The sequence below is a fragment of the Falco cherrug genome, chromosome 3 (assembly GCF_023634085.1).
Source record: "Falco cherrug isolate bFalChe1 chromosome 3, bFalChe1.pri, whole genome shotgun sequence".
NCBI lineage: Eukaryota > Metazoa > Chordata > Aves > Falconiformes > Falconidae > Falco > Falco cherrug.
This window is the reverse complement of record NC_073699.1, coordinates 58,824,522-58,844,112: the sequence shown is the minus strand read 5'-3', so window position 1 is coordinate 58,844,112 and position 19,591 is coordinate 58,824,522. Positions and strand designations below refer to the sequence as shown.

At 38.3% G+C, this 19,591-nt stretch overlaps 1 protein-coding gene across 10 annotated transcripts in view; it reads left to right on the top strand.

Annotated features, from left to right (window-relative positions):
• The first annotated feature begins 33 nt into the window (after positions 1-33).
• The window catches only part of METTL4 (methyltransferase 4, N6-adenosine), a 37,769-nt gene continuing 18,211 nt past the window's right edge, over positions 34-19,591 (top strand). For 3 of the 10 annotated variants that reach the window (XR_008731166.1, XM_055703498.1, XM_055703500.1), the window contains exons 1-7: positions 105-1,243; positions 2,596-2,658; positions 5,037-5,403; positions 7,430-7,499; positions 9,283-9,457; positions 9,685-9,791; positions 10,409-10,497. Coding sequence is in view for 7 of the 10 variants with exons in the window: in XM_055703498.1 (XP_055559473.1) it covers positions 812-1,243; positions 2,596-2,658; positions 5,037-5,403; positions 7,430-7,499; positions 9,283-9,457; positions 9,685-9,791; positions 10,409-10,497 (1,303 nt within the window). In the remaining 3 variants the exon portion in view is untranslated. The other 7 variants (XM_055703496.1, XM_055703495.1, XR_008731167.1 and 4 more) reach the window with 7 other exon arrangements.

Below are 19,591 nucleotides of genomic sequence, written 5' to 3'. Positions count from 1 at the left end.
GAGTGAAGGGGCACGGGGGCCTGTCGTCACTTCCGCCCGCCCGCCGCCCCGCGGGCCCTTAGGCGCTGAGCTTGGGGCTGGGCAGCAAGATGGCGGTGGTAAGTGTGTGAGGTGGTGCCGCGCTGTGGCAAGCCCTGGGGTTTTTCCCTGCCCGTAGCGAGGGAAGGTCGGAGGACAGCCCCCGGCCTGCCCGGCTCTGTAACGGCTTGGGGCCGCCGTGCCGAGCCCCGCGCACCGGGTTCAGAGCAGCCCCTTCGCTGCGGCTCGGCGGGCCGCGGCGGCTCGGAGGCTGCTCCCCCCTCAGGCTGTTCGTCCCGCCGAGCAGCGCAGGGCCGTGGGACGGGGACGGGGAGGAACCCGAGCTCCCAGGCCCTGCGTGCTTGCGGGCACCGGGGCTCGGCCTCTGCCGGCTGGTGGTGCGGCTGCGCCTGTGTTTGTGTTGCTGCTCCTGGGTGCTGTGGTATCAGGCCTTGTTTTATACAGTTGCAGTGGCGTCGTGCCATTTTCTAACTTGTTAAATGGGTCAGCTTAAAGTGTACTATATGAAATTATAGAACCTTAGTTAAAACTTGCTTACTATAAGTAAGTGAAATAGAGATGGAACAAGTCATAATGGGGAAAACAGCTGAAGTCAGAAGGGTTTGCAGTGTGTCCTGCATGTGCATGGAACTGCCTGTGGAAACATAGGTGCGATAATTCTGAAAATTGAACTCTTAAACAAGTTTGCACAGCAGGTGTTTGCTCCAGGAAGTGCATACGGTTGTCAGCAACAGTTTCAGGGAGTTGATTTTTCTTCCTGAAAAGAGGACCCATGATGTCTGTGGTACATCGGCTGACAGCCGGGTGGCTCGTGGATCATCTCTCTTTCATCAACCAGTGTGGCTATGAGATCTGTGACTCCTTTGCATACCCTGATGATGCCAGGCACAAGAATACTTCTGGCACATCTACTGGAGATTGTCGTGCTACTTCTACCGTTGCTACCACCTCATCAAGAAATGGTCCTATTCCTGGACCTGGAGATCCAACAGAAACAGAAATTAAAACTGTAAAAATGAAATATGTGTTTCGGGAGGAGTTCTTTGATATTTCTAAGCCCCATATAGCTTCAGCTCTTGAGGAGCAGCTGTGGCAGGGGTGTCCTGAGTTGAGTCTCACAAATATTAAGGCCAACAGCAACAGAGAGGAACACCAAGAAGGAACCAAGAGTGGCATTGGAGATTCTGTTGCCAGTGCTAGGAAGGTATGTTCTCTCTAATGCAGTAAACTGCAGTAATCCCCTGGTAAATAATATACTGCTAACATTTTCTTGCTTATTTCAATGTCCAGAGGTTATGTAGGAGAGCAGGAACTTCACCGCAGTAGATTTAAAGATGCACCGAAAATGTAAGCACTGGTGAGGATATTCTTGTGTCACTTGTATCAATAACATGCATCCCATTGTTACCCCAAATCTGGGTTCTTCACCCAGTGTGCAAGAGCTGGGCCACACGCAGAGTCTAGATGCTTGTTTTCTGCATAGAGATGGGTGCTAGGTATTAAAACCACAAAGCTAGCGCACCTCTTAACACATAGTAAAACATTTTATAGGCTTTGAACAATTGTTTACAATTGTGTTTAGTCACACTGTTTCTCATTGGTTCTTACAAGCCTTGTCTCCATTTAAAGATACAGTGTTGTTTTTTTTTTTTTTTGTTCACTGTGCATGTCCTGTGGGGAGGGGGCTTTGTTAGTAGGGGCTCTCTTTGCTCAGGGATGGATCTTTCAGTATGCTGATTAGGATAGTTCATACATAGATCAAGTAATTTTTTGTTTGGTCTTGTTAACTGTTTTGGTTCTCATTGAGCTTATCTTGTTATTTCTTAGCTTGATTTATTTGTGGTGTCTGTTCCTTCTCCCAAGGCCATGTCTTATTAACTGTTTGTAAGGATTAACTAGCATTCTGTTTTTCGAATTCTTTCTTGTTTTTCACTATAGATGCTTACTTTTTTTTCTTTTTAAAAGTAAATAGCTCTTGTATCACCAAGACTTGAAAGCAGTGATTTGCTCACAAAATCTTCTGACATTGGTTGTGGTCAGGGGTTTAGGCTGAAACTGTGGTAGCTGTCAAGATTGTACAGATTAAGGAGGAGTGAAGGACAGTATGAATTTACTTTCAATATGTTGATTGTTCAGTACTGTTTCTTATGGACCAAAATAGGAGTTGCAGGTCTAAACCAACAAATGTAATTGTGAAGACATAGTTAATTTTCTCCTGTTATTGGTAAACTGCACTTGACAGCTGAACAAACACTTTCTAGTATAGGCCTGAAGGAGGCATGAATGTGAACTGTGGTGTGCACTAGATACCATCAGATCCCAGTGCCATGAGTGACATAGCACAGCTTTAAGCCTGTGTACCTTGAGTATGCCTACAGCAGTCTTGGCATTTGAGATCATCTTTTTACTTATTGGACTTGTGATAGAAAAGAGATGGAAAGCTTCTTCTGCTTTTAAAAAAGTTAATTTTTAAGTTAGGCATGTTTCATTTTTTTTCCCCTTTAATCATGGAGTAATATGGGTTATTTTTTTTTTCATTGTTTGCTCATTCTGCAGAAACGTAAAAGGAAAAGTGTATTCAACCAAGGTGAACTGGATGCTTTAGAATACCATTCAAAGGTAAGTGAACTAAGGTATTATTTTGTGAGTACGTGATACCTGAATTTGGGCACATACAGAGTGCAAGATGTGGTTGCAAACAACAATTTGTGTTTTTGTACCTTGTTCAGCTAACAGGAAAGCCATTTCTCCAGTTCTTAAATGACTAAGTGTATACAGAGAATGTATAATCCGTGTAGATACATGTGACACAAAGTAGACCTAAAACTGCAGGTGAGACATTTCAAAGAGCTGGAAACTGCGTTCACAAAACATCTTTTACTGTTATGGATAACTGAGTGTCGTATAGTGAGGAGCTATTAGTTGAACAGGAGGTGACTGATTTGAAATAAGCAGTGTAACCTGTTCTGAAGACAAACTCATCTTTAGTATATCAGGATACTGTACTGAAGTTGTTCAAAGCTTCTCTGACCAAATGTGCTCCAAGATGTCTTCTGCTAACAAGAGTGAGTTTTTCCTCTAACATTTTATATTGTCATACTTAAAGCATCATGAATGATTTAGAATTCAAGCCTCTATTTAGGCTCACACCAGTGATGTACTGGTAAAGCTGTGACTGAATTAAACTGGGGCATGCTAGTCAATCCTAGAAGTGTAATCTTCGGATGGTGTTTGATATATTCTTATTCATTTCCTAAATAGTGACATGAACCCGAACTATGGCTTAAACTTGCTTTCTTCCCTGATGGCGTTAGTCATTTTGGACTTCTTGTTTAATTCTATTCCTCTTGGACTATATTTAAATGACTAAATTTTCCTTCTTTTACACGACAGCAGTTTTGTAGTAAACATGTACAATTTGCTATGATACAGTGTAGAGATCCTGTAATTATTGTTGTGAATAAGCTATGCATGTGCAGAATCGTGCTGAAGGAGAGAAGTTTGAAATTCAACATCAAACAGGTTTATGAGTATGAAAATATTTAAGCCAAAATACAGGCATTCAACAGTAGGAATGTTGGAAGAAATGAAGATAAATTTGACGTCTTAGAGGCCTGTGTAATTCTAAATTATTTTTGGTGAATATGCAAAAAAGACATAGTTTTGAAAAATCTGTCATCCCAGTTAGCCTCTGATACCATTCACAGATTAGAATGTATCGGGTTTTTTATTGTATTTGTAGTGTTAAAGGTTGTAGTTCTGCAAGTCAATTCAGATTATTTTGGCAGTTATTTGTATCTTTAGAATAGTTTACAGAAAAAACCCAAATTTGTGTTTGCCAGTGAAAGCAGGTGTTATATCCACTTATGAATAGGGAGCACTACAAAATATACTGAATTCCTTCAGCAGCCATTGTTAAAACTACTGTTTAAATTACTTGACAGTCAAGAGGCTTTGTCCACCTGCAAATTAACACATGGGTGTAGGAAGAAAAGCTTTCTGCATTAATTCGACTGTACGACTTCTAGCATTTCTAAAGGTATCTTTATTAATTCTGTTAAAGCAGTATAAACTTTTACTGTCACAAACCTAGGTAGTAAAAAATCTCAGATATGTAGATGGTGGCACTGTTAAGGAAATTATTACAACTTCAAAATTAATAGGGGTGCAGGGTGCAGTGCATGTAACAATTATAGAGTATTTTGTAAAAACATCTTGTAAAGTTGAGGATTCCATAATCAGGAGTTTTAGAAACCGTGATAAGTATTTGAAATCTTTGATAAAGCCACTGTAACTGTCAGTATTGCTATTGTGAATGAACAAAATTGCCTGATAATTAAAACTCACAGAGGCTCAATAATTTAGGAATGAACTAGGTCTCTAAATTTTGCAAAGGGAGGGTGTGGAAGTGAATGAGTGTGTATATAGATCCAAGAATCTTGTCTTCCTGGTCTCACTGGCAGATTGTTTGAGGGCTGTGTCACTTATAAAAGTTTCAAAACCAAATTCTAATTTAATTTGATTTACTGATTGTACTTCTGTAGTACTTTTAAAATGCACAAACTACTGTTTTTTTGAAGTGAACTAAAATGTGGGAAAATACTGATTTTTGAATTCCAATATATGTCTCAATTAAAAGTACAGTAACTTGAAATTGGATTAGAATTTTAACTTCAAATTATTGCTTTGAAATTTATGTTTGTTTGGAACAACAATAATATTCTACCTCTATTGGTAGAATATTGGTTTATTTGGTAGTCTCTCTTTCTTTCTCCAGGTATCTAATTTTTATTTTTTTTACAAAAAAAACCCCAACAACGAAAGTTAGCATACCCTTATTGTCATGCCCTTGTAGATTTTGTCAGTGATCTCAGTGTCTGGAAAGCATCCTTTTCCCACTCTGCAGATTGAAAAGTTTTGGTTTCTCTTGCATTCCTTGATCAAGAAGATACTTGAAAGATCATTTCTTTTTCTCTTGATTCTGTATGACCATACAGGTCAGGAAGCTCATTTGGGAAGGCACTTTGCATTTAGTCCAAGAAGGACTCAAAAGTGGTTTTCTTCACCACACTACGGCAGAACTGAATTGCAGGAAGAATGTTGTTCCTGGACACATTGGCTGTGGGTTGGCTGAATTATGTGAAATGGCAAAGCAGTTTCCAGATGTGAATGAAAGTGACCATCAAGCTGTACATGTGCTAGATGATGAAATCTCGATTCCAGAGCAGGACCTGCTTTCGTGTGTTACAGAAAACAGCTCAAACTGTGCAAAGATAGTTGTGTTAATGGGGCAGAAGTACTTGGTGCCACCAAAAAGCAGTTTCCTCTTATCTGATATTTCATGTTTACAGCCCCTGCTGAACTGTAAGTATCTTTAGGCATTGGAATTGACCACTTCTCTCATGCCTGAGAAGGGCAGTTAATGTCAAGATGGCTAAGGACTCAGTGAACAGATTTTAATATACAGCATCAAACTCATAGGAAATGCTGCTGCAAGCTTTCAGTTGTGCAAATAGGTGAGTTTTCAAAGGAATCTTGAGTGGTTAGGAGCTCAGGAAGCTCCTTTAAAAATCTCAGCCAAAATATGACAGTTTGTGAACATGTTCTGAGTCCCTGTTAGTATAGAAGCCATGTAAATGCATAACATTGGGGCTTGCTATGCTGCTGGGTCTCTCCACAGGGTGAGGCTTTAACATGGGTAAATCCATGCATGCTGCTGGGGTGGTGTTCCTGCTGTCTTGGTTTTTAGCTAGATTAGTCCATGGAAGAGGGATGCTATTATGTGCCTTAAAGCAAGGGGTCCCTTAGAGATCCATCCTGTTCAGTGGCAGGGTCTATTTAGATTGGCATAAACTGATGGTGAAACCAAATTCAGTGTCCCCCAGAGAAGATAATAATTTGAGAGGCTGCTGCACCCAGCTGAAGGTTAGTGACACTTGAGCAAGGCCATGAGTAGCAAATGTGAGTTGACTTCTTAGCTGCTACGTTTCACAGCTGAGAGTACTGGCTTAAGCCAAAATCAGTGACAAGGAAATAGTGGGATTTTTTAGAGTTAATGATTACTCTGTAAAAGTAAATCAAAAGTTATCCAAGCCAGTATCCCTACCCTTAACGGACCATACAGAAAGCTTTAAGCTGACAATATGTGGCAGTCTTTGCTGTACTTCACAATTTCATTAGCTTTCAATTTGACCTTTGTTGTTATTAACAGCAGCAGCTAATCTGCATCAGACAGTCTTACAGGAAAGATGTTGCCTGTGAAAAAGAGCTGAGGATTACTGCTTTGCTCTCTAATCAGTAATTTTAGATTTGCTGCTTACATGTGTTTCCTCCCTTCTAATATGCAACTTGTATATTCACTTATTTTTTTAAATTTTTTTTATTAAGGTGACATGCAGAAGGTGGAATCTTATTATCCAAATAATAATTTTATATTTGAAGTCTGGAATTTAAGCAGTTAGCTGTTTTCAACGGTATGAAAGAAGGAAGATCACCATCCTGTGCTATCGCTATGCACAGCTTGCATACAGCAAGTTTGGATTCTTCCAGAGGTCAGAGAGCAGTCCAAGAAATCTGAGAAAATGTTTTTGAAGTAACCAACAGTGAGAGTTAATATAATGCCATGACTTTAGACTTTTGTTTTTGAGGAATTCTACTGTTGGATTTTAATATAATTTTTCTTCTTTCCTTTTACCTGCCAAAAGATAGGTATTTCTTGCTGGTCAACCCACCGTGAGGATATCACCTCCAATGTTAATAAAGGAATAAGACGTAGAAAGCACATTAACAGGCATTAAATATTAAGCTGTTGTATTTACTAGCTATTTAAATATTTAGCATCAGACTCAATGAAGGAACAAATATGTTCTGTAGAAAAAATAAAATTGGAGAGTCCTGTTTTTTCGTGGATATGTCCTGTATCTTACTACTTCCAACTTAAGTAAACCCATCTTCTTCCATGAAAACTTCCAGTTCTCTTCTCCATTAATTTCCATTTCATATGCTGGATCTTGCTCTGTCTCTCTTCACCACCAATAGAGTAAAACAGTTTCCCAGGGCTGGTATGGAGCTCTGTGTGTACCAGCTGGCCTGCTGAAAGATCAAACAGGGCAGGATCAGCCTTTCACTCAGCTGGGTGCCTTGTTACATTGCTTACGTTAGGAACCTCAGAGAAATTTTCGTCTTTGAGGCTTGCACTGTTACCAGTTTTTTTCTGAAAGTCCCCAAGATGTTCAAATTCTGAATTAAAACAAGCATGCTAGAAGCCTTTTAAGTTCTTATTTGGAAAGAACAGAAAAAAGTGGCCGTTCTGCTGCATATCAGTTTTAACTAGTAGATTTATTTTAAAACTAACTTACTGGCTGCTTTTTTTTTTAATTTTAATTCTCAGACAAGAAAAAATATGACGTAATTGTGATTGATCCACCATGGGAGAACAAGTCCATTAAAAGGAGTAACAGGTAAATTTTGTAGTAAAATAAAATGTCATCTTAGCTTATAAGGGGTGATTAATATTAATACAATCCAGGATCGATATAACTGTGAGACTGTAGGTTAAACTACCAAATATTTTGTCATGTGGCTACCTTCAGGTCTATGAAATGATTTTTCACTGAAATGGCTTGGATACTTTGCATACAAAATATTTGCAAGAGTAGATCTTAAATTACCTAGCCGGTGAGAGAATGTTAGTCCTTGAGACTTATAAGGAAAGTCTGGAGTCAACTGTTTTGTAAGGCCCAGATGGTGCAGGTATTAATTTGAAATTAATATGGTTCGTCTAGTGGGCATAAAGCTAGATAAATGAAAGTATTTCCAGGACTCGGGTCCTATCAGAAAGTTTTAGGTTTTAAATTTTTTTAGTTTGAGCTTCAGTCTGATGGGTAGAAGAAAGTGATAATGCAGCAGTAAAATCCTCAAGTGCAATAGGAACTTTGAGTACTGTACTTTATGAAGTCATTAACTTAAAATTTTATGGGCTTTCTTCTCCACTGAGTAACATCAGGCTTATGCCAGTGGAGCTCTCTTGATTACCACAGAATTGTATCCATGTGAAAGAAGGGCAGACAGGAAATGCAGCCTTACAACTTTCTAGAATAATGTCTTTGGAAGCTTGTTATGAAGACTTAATTTGAGGATGCAGAGACTGATTAGTAGGTTCTACTTTGAAAGCCCTACAGAAACCTTTAGAAACCCCTGAGTTAAACTCATTCTTAGTGTCTTAAGTGTCTTAACTACGTTAAGTTACCTAGAGGAAAATTCTAGTTATTCGCAAGCATGAATTAGCTAGAAAGACCCTCTCTCCCTTACAAAATAAAGGCAAAATGTGGAAGATCTATCTCTGCTGTTGGTTACCTTGTTGATGGCTAATCTTTGTTAAGCCTTTCGCATCTGTGCTGTGCATCTTGTTTTCTCTGGGCATTCTAGTCCAGGAGGTATTTTTAATTTTATCCTTGTTACCTGTTTCTTGCTGTTGCATGGTACAGGGATCCCAGGTACACAGATGGTGGCTGTTGATTCCAGGAGCATACCAATGTTTTTGATGCTGCAACATGTACGTTGTAAGAATTGCAGCTCACTAACAGTGTAAAGTAGCATCATAAGAAAAATGGTAGAACAGAGCAGAATCTGGAAAACATACTGTATTCACCAGTGTAGCATACAGTTAGCTCAAAAATGTGCACAACTGTTCTGAATAACCTAGAGAACTTTTACCATAAATGGTAATTTAAAAATACTGTATAACTTCTGCAAATAATTCAAGAGTGATAACTCTTTTATGACCTTTTAACTTGCCAGTGAAATTATTGTTGCACTTGTAAATGACCCACTTGTAATTTTCATTCAGAAGAGAGATTGTTTTCTATGAAAAGCAAATAATGTTACATAGACTACAGAGCTACTTTTCACTAAATAGCTCTGTTCTGGTTTAAAGATGAGAGTGTTGAATTACATATGATAGTTCTTAAACTAAATGTGAGCTTTTAGACTTCTTCAGAATCACAACTCATAATACTTTATTTGGGGGAACAGTAGAAATGTAGTGAAATTTTCTGCTCAGTAAAACTTAAGTACACTAATAATTTTATATCAGAACCCATCAGATTCGGCCACTGGGTGTCAGTCTTGATGCATTTTTATTTTTCCTTGAAACATCTTGCCTGTGTAACTTCTGTATGTGTGTTGCTTTTCAATTTTTGTTTGGTATATGCTAACTTGCTTTCTCACTGTATTGCCATATAGATACAGCCACTTACCTTCATGGCAAATCAAGCAGATTCCTGTACCAGCACTAGCTGTTCCAAATTGTCTTGTAGTCACATGGGTGACTAATAGACAGAAGCACTTACGTTTTGTTAAGGATGAACTTTATCCTCATTGGTCTGTGAAAACGCTTGCTGAGTGGCACTGGGTAAAAGTAAGTTCTCGGTTTCTCAGTTTGGTTTTGTTGCTTTTTTGGAGACTGAGAGGGCTTGCACTATGATGCTTTGTATTCTTATAATTTGTCTGCTTACTACCGTGTGCTTTTGTGTTTGAAAGGTATAGTGTCATCAGTATCTTCCTTTTTATAAAAAAAAAAAAAAAGTCTTGAAAAAATTGGATATGAAAATCTTCCACTGTGTATCTTTAACTCCTTTGTGTCAGATCACTAGAGCTGGAGAATTTGTATTGCCTTTGGATTCTTTACACAAAAAGCCGTATGAAGTTCTTGTATTGGGGAGAGTTGAAGGAGATACAGAAGAAGGTTTAAGGTATGCCAGGATATTTATGGTAAATGTTTTGGGTTTGGTTGTTTTTTTTTTTTTGTTTTTTTTTTTTAGGCTGCTAGGTTTGTAATACAATATAATTGTCCCCAGATCTTCTCTTGGCATCATTTTTTGGCTGATCACGGACTTAAGAAAAAAAAGCCTTAGTAGCTTTGGGATAAGGGAGTGCTTTAATGAGATTAAAGATGGAAACCTTTGCGTGTTTTTTATATCTGTCTGTGTTGAGGAACTGGCTCAGAGAAAAGTGTGGACAGGGCTTCCTTAGCTGACAGGTTCTCTTGGACCATGAGTCCTTGGTGTAGGCTGATGCCATTTTGGGGATGCTGGTGCTTTTATAGCCAACAAAGCATTCAGGACTATATGTATTGAGTTTGTTCTCAATGGCTTTGTATGGCTGTTGTTAACTGTGTTTTTTCTAAAGCCTCAGTGGTTTCATAAACTGTCCTTTTATATATTATGGCCAAGCAACATTTAACTTCCCTTAGGCAAACTGTAAACATTGTGTGTTAGCTCCCATCTGAAGTAGCCCTGTGAGAGCTGCAGCATTGCATTTGCTGGTATTCATTCTCATACTTCTCTCCTTGTTTTGATTTGTACAACAGGAAACCTGAAGATGTACTTCCAATTCCAGAGCATAAGTTAATTGTCAGCATACCCAGCAGCCTGCATTCACATAAACCCCCTCTTACTGGTATGTTTTGTTGTGTAATGTTTCTGTAGGTCCTTGGACTTGGATGTCTGAAATGATGTACCAAAATGGGATACCTTTATATATAAAAATGCCTTAATTTCACATATGCTAAGCAGTTTGGCTCAACAGGACTTGTGGTTCCTCAACGTTTTTAAAAACGTTGTCAGGCACCTAAGTTGTGGTCTATAAAAATAAATATGAAAAGTAGAACTTCAAGCATTATTCTGTGAGTATTTTGGGTAGACATGTAAAAAAAAAGTTGCATTTTTAAACTTTGCTTTTTAAATGCTGCAAGAACAGTTTACAGATACTTAGGTATAGTTATGCCAAATGACCTAAAGTACCTCTTAATTATGTCATCCTGAAATAGATGTGTTTATTTCTGCATGAGTTGCTTATGCACCTGCAGCACAGTTGTGCCTTTACACCAAAAAACTTGCTTATTGTTAAAATTTTCAAAATAACTAACAGATAAGGCAGCTTCTTTCTGAGAAGATACTTAATTTACTGAAATTAATACAGTAATGCCAGCCAGTCAGTGTGGGCATGAATTCAACTTTTCAGAGTTTAGTCCAAAGGATTTGAAGATTTCTGTGTGATACGTTACCTTTTGCATGTTGTTCTGGAGCACCCTGACTAATTTCATCAGTAGAAAGTTGTACTGCTTTCATTGTTATAGCACCTGAATACCTTACAGTGCTATGGGAAGAAACATATTTTACCGCTTATTCATTCTCTGCCAAGGGGAAAACTCATGATGAATCTGCAAATATTCCAGGTGCACATGGTGCTATGTAGTCGCATCAGAAAAGGCTTGTAGAAGAAATACATGTTGCTGTTGGAGAGGAGAGGCATCACAGGGTGCTTCAGTGACAGGCTTTCTTTCCTCTTTCTGTTCTCAAGGAACAGAACAACTTCAGTTAGGAAGCTGATCTGGACAGTTACACAAATTCTGGAGCATCCCTGAATGCATTTTGGGCTTGTATATGTATGTATGTTAATTTAATAAATACCTGTTCAAATAGTAGAAGACACACACTTTGGTTAGCTAAAAAAAAGGGGCAATTTTAGAAGGACCCTTTTGCAGTTCTGAAGCCACATCTTTAAGAATTAGGGTAACAGCAGAGGGAAATATGTGTTGATTTTAAGTTAGGATAGTGATTTGTGAGGCAGCCACCTAGGGCCTCTTCAGAAAACCAATATTTAGCAGTGCACTCAAACACAAACAGGAAACTTGTGAGGTATCCAAGGGTGCAAACGCGCAGTTTGTATGTATTACACAGAATTCTCATGCCAGAATGGCCCTCCAGAACAATTCTTTTATAGGGCAGAATCTAGAAACCATATTAGGGATTCCTTTATAAATGATGATCCTGAATGGGTTTTGAAAGAAGTTGTTTGTGCTAGTTCTTGTGTCTCTTTAGTCTTTTGAATGCTGGGATTTGATACTATTGTGCAGCATTTATGTTTCTACTCAAAAATTGAATTTGCTGTCAAGCAATATCAGTGCTTTACAGCATTTTTATAAAAATCCACGTGTATCCTACAGTTTTGGCAGCTCCATTCAGAACATGGTTATGGAATGGAAAGGTAGACCGTAATACAAAAGCTGATTGCTGATGCTTTGACTTCAGTGTTGTAAAAGGGTATTGCTTTCACAACCGGACAGTATTCTCAGGTGGCCAGTAGAGAGCAGCTGAGCCATGCCTTGGAGTAATTCAGAAGAAATTTGAACAGAAGCAGAGATTTGGCAGTGGGGGTGAAGGACACTTGATGAGTCACACGCATTCTTTATGCTTTGTTTAAGTAGTTACAAAGCCAAAAATATTAGTATTTACTGATGCTCTCTGGCACTTTATTTCTTATTACTACTATAAAAGTTGTGCGCTGGTACATATATAACCACTTAATGACTGATTATAACAGTTTATCTCTCTGGGGGAAGAGAAAAATGTAAATTAAAGTAAGCCATTGTAAAGAGACATTTGGGTTCCTATGGTGCATTTAACCATGAAATTGTGACTGTAGGGGCTTTTGGTGATGCATGTGCTGTGTTCAGTGCTTAGAGCTTTCATATGTCATTGTAAATGTACTTAAGCTTCTTTATGTAAATGTGTTAAAATGAAATTTTATTACTCCTAGTTTTGATTCAAATAACAGCAGGTTTTCTTCCTAATTCAATTCAGTGTTGCTCCTAGAAGACATGGAAGGTATTCTGTTACACAGATGAAGTAATGTAGAACTTCAAACACCTTTTTTACTTTTCCTGTTTTATAGATTCTTCTTGTTATAGCTATTTCTCCTTCAGTTTTTAACTATGTATGTTTATTGTTAGAAAATAATATTGTCTTATAGGAGTATGCCTAAAAACATTGACATTAATTCTTGGCTATGTTCTACCCGCTTTGCGTATCTCCTGCAGAAGAGTGGAGTGGGGGATCTTGGGAACTTCTTCCTCCTGTAGCAACACAGGCTTGTTAGGCCATGTTATAAAAGTGTTCTTGGAAGTAAAAAAAGGCCTTTTGTTTCCTTGTGCACCTTGTGAGCCCTTACTGTCAAACTAATTGATGGTACATCAACATCTAGGTTTAACTAGAATCTTGGGGAAGATGCAGAGATGTAAAGCCAACTTTGTGCTGAATTTCAGATGTTTTTCTGGTCCTACTCTGTTCAGGGATGAGACAAACTGGGCAATAAGGACCTTTACATTGCAAACTCTTTGAAAGGTTACCATGAAATAAGTTCCGACATGTGCTTTGTGCTTTGCATGGCTCACAAATCAGGCAGTGAAAAGCTGACAGTCATTTTCACTTTCATGTATCCAATTTGCCCTCCAGGACTCACCATTTAGGTAATGGAAGTTCAAAAGATATGGAGAAACTGTTACTTGTTTAAAAAATGATACCTCCTTTTGCTTATTTAAACATTTTTAGCAGCATGCATCTTCAGTAGATGTTTGGGATTAAGAGTAGGCAGGCATGGCATGACTGCTGGATTGTGCTTCAGAAGGAAGTGAGTTTTCTGGAAGGCTAGTGCCAAATGTACCAGCCAGCTTTGTGCTAGCCTCATGTGTCCTAAGGCATCAGATGTTCAAGTATAGGTGCCTGAGTTGGTGTCATAGTGTTTGACACCTGCAAATGATAAAGAACAACCTATTTATTTTCTGTTTAAACTTTATTGTCAGTGGTATCTGTAAGTGGATAGTCATAATTGTCTGGTGGTTTTTTGTTTAAATCTATTCCTATAGTAGAAAAACTTAAATATTTAATCTTTCTACTGATGTAGATCCTGTAACCTGTTTTCAGAGAAAAGATCCCAGAGTTTGCTTAAGGACTGCAAATCAGATCCATATGTGCTGAGATAGCCTTCTGGTGACATGAAATCCTAACAAAGAAGCTATAATTTCTAACTTGAACATTGACTTTCTGATTTTAAGGAAACCAGTGTAATGAGATTTCATGCCAACAAAACACAGCCACATTATTGCCCTCTTGATATGGTAATTTCCATTGCAGTGCAAGTTACTGCCTGATGTGATTATGTAAATACCTGTAACCTAGCAAGAAAAATTATGTTATGATGTGATCTTGAATTAGATGTAATCTGTCTCTGTGTTTTAAAAAAAACCCTCTGACTTTAAAATAAAGATCCTCTGTCTGGCAGCAGGAGAGAGGGAGATTCCCGAGACCTCCTTTTTAAGTTCTTCAACCAAATTGATTGAAAGATTGGCACAAGCTTCCTGCTTCTGATGAACTGATGTGGTTTTTGGCTATCTCTTTTTTGCTTTCTGGTGATGCAGTCTTTTGAGGTTGGTTGAATCTCCTATGTGTGCTTTTAAAATCGGTTCTTTTAGGCATGGAAGTTTTTCGTGCTTAGTAAAACCACTTTTGATTGGACTTAGTGCTGTAATGATAATTTTAATCGATACTTTTTAAGAAAAAATGTCAACATTAGCAATGTGCTTTTAATGAAATTTTGTCACCTAAATAATTGCTTCCTTTATTTGGAAGCCTATGTAAAGCATAAAATGGTTCATTCTTGTTTTCACGTAGAAGTTGGGGGAAGGTCATATGAAGTCTGACTCTGCAGTAAGCTCTGCATGCTCTTTTGCCCATTAGGGTCAAAAAGATACCCTACAGGTGGCAGGGTCTGCTCCCAGAGAGCTTATTGAAAGCTTTGGAGCTTTGCTTTGCACAGTCTCTCTTCTGTGGAAAAAGTGCAGCCTCCTACAACATGGGTTTTCTTAGATGATCAGCAAATAGATTTTTGGAAGACCTTTGTTAGTCATAGAATCATAGAATGGTTTGGCTTGGAAGGGACCTTCAAATATCATCTAGTGCAACCCCCCTGCAATGAGCAGAGACTTCTTCAACTTGGTCAGGTTGCTCAGAGCCCCGTCCAGGCTGACCTTGAACATTATCAGAGGTGAGGCATCTACCACCTCCCTGGGCAACCTCTTCAGTGCCTCACCACCCTCATTGTAAAGAATTTCTTCCTTATATGTAGGCTAAATCTACCCTCTTGTAGTTTAAAATGGTTACCTCTTGCCCTGTTGTAACATGTTAGTAAGAAGTCTGTTCCAGTCTTTCTTACAAGCCCCCTTTAGGTACTGAAAGGCCACAGTAAGGTCTCCCCAGAGCTGCCTTTTCTCCAGGTTGAACAACCCCAACCCCCTCAGCCTGTCCTCATAGAAGAGGTTTTCCAGCACTCTGATCATTGGCAGCAAATTGTGCACCTTACTTAAATAGCGCATGGAAAAAGAACAATAAATTTTGCCACATTTTTTTAATACGGTGGCTTTGCAAAATTGTATAAAAGCAGTTACTCATAAGTGATGTCTAAATAGATAAACTGACGCCAAACAGCAGTGTTCAATGCAGCAAGTTTTCTGTTGATGTACGTTTTCCTCTAAACCTCCCGGAGTCTTCTCTGCAAATGTTAGATTTGTTTAAACGTTTTAGCTTGCCTCTAAAAGAAGCAGGTTTTTAGAATAAAATTCCTGCTGGTAGCAGTATTTTTTAGATTAAAAGCTGCCTTGGTGGTAACCCATCTGAGACATTAATTTGACATTTGTTAAAGAGTGGGGGAAGGAGAATAGATGTATATGCCGTGCCAAAATACAAGAAAGTCTGGAAACACCTATTACAAAATATTTATGAAAAAGTTTTGAATGGATTGAAGCTTCGGACGAGGTGGCCATGTAGGTAGGAAATGCATCTGGGGTTGTTTAACACTACTAGAAAGTGAAGTGGATGATCATCTTTCTGCAACAGGAGCAATCCATGACAGGATGATCTGGGGTCTCACACAGGGGATCTGTGACTGGCAAATTTGATGTAAAAAGTCAGAACTTGGATTGCATCAAGAAATGCTTTTACCCCTTTAAGATGAAGAGGAAAAGAGTATGGTCTTAATTAAGGAAAGGTTTTTATTTATTTTTAGGAATGTTGCCTCTGTGTTATAGGAGCAAAGTGACTCTTTAGGAGGTATTTGGTTGATATTAGTGAAATATTCAGACCTCATTGATGTGGAGGCTGAAATAAATCCTCATTCCCTTTTTCTAAATGAAAACCAATAAATCAAGGCTATTGAAAGCCTCAACAGTATTGTTCAGAATCTCAAGGGCACTTATTTTAAATGACTCTCTCACTATAAATAGTCCAGCTGTTTGATGAAACCCCTGAAATTAATTTGCTGTCTTTCCCTTTTTTAATGAAACATTTTGTTTTTTCATCCACTAGCAGCACTGGGGAGGCTTTATTTGTTTACTGGTGTTGCTTGTACCTTTGTTGCTGACCTTTTTTTTTTTTTTTTTTTTTTTTTTTTTCCCCCCCCCTCTCGGCACCCCCCCCCCCCGCCCTTACCACAGCAGTTCTAGCAGAGTTCGTCAAGCCAGATGTGGAATGCTTGGAGCTGTTTGCTCGGAACCTACAGCCTGGCTGGACCAGCTGGGGAAACGAGGTTTTGAAGTTCCAGCACACTGATTATTTCACTCTTCTGCAGAATGAAAACTAAGTTGAGTCTTGTGGAATTTCAGAATTAAACTACACCTTCCCAGGAGGCTCACAAACTTGTCTTTATTACTGATGGTGCACTCAGAAGGTAACGGAAGTAAAACCAATTGCACATCAGTTAAAATTCTTGAAGTGACAGGATATCTGTTTAATGGTATCTCCATTTGTACAGGCTGATCCTTTGTTTTGATGATCTTGAGATACATAGATAGTGATGTTAGAGTGTAAGTCCACCCCCGTTTGGTTTGTTTTTTTCAAACCACAAGAAAAGAAAGCTGTTTTAAAGTATTCTCACTGCAGCTATCAGATCTGAGCATCATAAGTGGTACAGTGTTGCTCTTGTATTATTTTAAAAGAATGATAATGTATTTGTAAAGAGTGGCAATGGAAGTAAACAGTTCTGAATTACTCATTTCCTTAAGGAAGATTGGGTTTTGCGAAACCTTGGATTTTGAGCTAAAATAACAGTGAAGGCAGTGTATCCTCCTACCTGTTTGTATCTGTCTACGTCAGGAAATAAAAAGCAGTGCTTGTGTTAATTGACAAATGTATTGTTCATTGACCACATTCTATGTAAAATTATACTTTTAAAATACTTGGTAATTCCATCTTTCTCTATATGGTATTCTTTGAATACTTTGTAAATATTTGTCTCACCATCTTATGAATTCTATATATGAAGTTGTTATATTTGACTGAAATTTTATCAGATAAGTATTGTAGAAATTCCCTTAAGTTCCTGGAACATGAAAAAGTTGTGTTGGTGAGCTGTATTTTTCAGGTAGCATTAAAATTCTCTGGGGTTTTGTTTGTTTTTAAGAATGATACAATTTGTGTGTCCTTTGCTGTCTTTAGATTTGCTTTGAAAAATAAAAACCAGGAGGCTTAATGAAGCCTCTGCCACTTACTTGAGGCAGTAGAGGCAGAGCTGCTGGACAAGCTGATTTGCCTGATGGCAAGCTCCTGAGCTCTTGCTGTTCATAATGGAGAACAAAATACATAACTTCCTTACATTCATTTCCCTTTTGTAGTCTGTTCTGAGCTGTGAAGGTTTTTAAATGAAACTTTAAATGTTAGCAGTTTATTTTTTTAAATAATTTTGTAATAAAAATAAAAACTTGCCAGTGTCCTATTTGCAGACCTAATTTCTATATGACTGTTTAATTTCATGTTTTGCTTATCGGAGCAGTGGAGTTAACAGAAGGGGGAAGATGGTTTTTGCTTACCCCTCTTGCCCCCAACATACACTTAAAATAAGTAAATAATGTAACAGTGAAAGCAGTTACCAGGCAAAACACTTCTTGCTGTGTGATTTCATTTAGCCTACATTTTAAACTCTGTATGTAATCAACCTTACCTACAACTATAAGGGGATAAGAAGTTTCTTTATTTGCTTTCGGTTTTACAAGACATTCCCTACCTGGAGCTTCTCAGTTCCCAGGCAGAATACCATTGCCCTTCCAGGATGGTCTCATCCAGCGCCAAATCAGTGTATGAGACTTAAATATGGAATAAATCATAACTGGTGCACCTATCTTGTTTTCCTTTGTACTCTGTAAAACAGCAAGAACTGATGATATAGTCTGTTCCACATCCAGTACTATGAGTGGCTCTAGGTTATCCTTTAATTGCAAATAAAGGAAGGTGTTGAACACAGAGATCAGGAAACCACCTTTCTCCTCCCTTGAGCTGGGCAGCAGAACCCTTCTAAGGGAATGACCCTTGAGCTGTTTAAGAATTGATGACTTAATCTGTCTTTTCTGTGGAGTCTCTTTGCAAGGTGTGGCCTTCTAGCCCTGCCTGTCTTCTGAGCTACTGCGCTCAGAAGCTGAGCAGCTAATTCCAGCACCTGGGAATCCAGCCTCCTGACTATGGTTTGTATGTGGAGGGCATGTGCAGGCAGGCTGTAAACTTCTCAGATTGGAAATCAAAAGTTGGAGATTGGAGTCTAAATAATACCTGATCCTGTCATAAACAGTTACAAAACATTGCCTTGGATAGCGGTTTGCTCTCCTACTTTTCCAGTACTCTGGCTATGAAGAAAACCTTGAGAGTATGACATAAGTGATGTTCTTTATCTGCAGCCACCCTGGAACTATTGGGTTTTCTTAGGAGGAGGTTTAGTATCTCAGTTTGTGGCTAACTCAGAAATCTCATAGTATTAGCAGTTGGTAAGAGTCATCTTTTAAACATAATTATTGGCCTGTTATGCTTAATTCATAATTTGAATAGCCTTTTACACATTTCTCGCTGTCCGAAATCCCAGCTGTCCCCAACCAGCCATCAGATCTTTCAGTGTGAGTCAGATGATTCCTCTGAGGCAGAATCTGAAGCATACTGAAAAATCAGTGACGAGTGAAGCCAGCTGATATAAAAGGACAATTTAAGATCCACTTCCTTTTTATAAAAGAAAGTATCTATATCAATTGTTCTGTATTAGTTTTGTGGTGGAATGATGCCCTCTGTTGTGTCAAGCCTCAGATAAAGAAAATTGTTCTGCTCTGAAGAGTTTATGGACTTGCTAAGAAAGGGAAGAACAAAGGAGAAGGTAAGGATGGAGGAACAGTAATGAGATGTTGAGGTGAATAGAGTAAGCAGCAGTCTAGGATACGTGCATCTTCAGTGTTCATAAGAAAGGTAGGTTGTTTCCCCCCCATTTTTCAAGAGATTTTCTGCTTTTCTATTTTGTTATGTTAAAATTCACGTATTCTAAGGAAGAATAGGTGAAATATATATTTTATTAACAACATTGACAAAAGTTTTTTTCAGTTTTAAATTATTTTTGTGGGAGTTTGGTGAAGTAAGAACTGTGTGTGAAAAATTTTTGAGAATACTTTATTTGGTACATCTGCTGTTATTTTAGCAGGACAGTGATAAAAATTATTTGTCTAGGTGTTTTCCGTTACTTAAGCATTTCAGACTTATGTCTCATTGCAAAAAAAATCAGTTCATAAAGCAGTAAGAAGTAATTTTAAGCTGCTCCTATATGTAGAGTACATCAAGTGTCATAATCATACTTACTTTTATGAAGCTTCAGGTTTGACTATGATTTTGAAATGTCAAATTAGCATATGACCTTT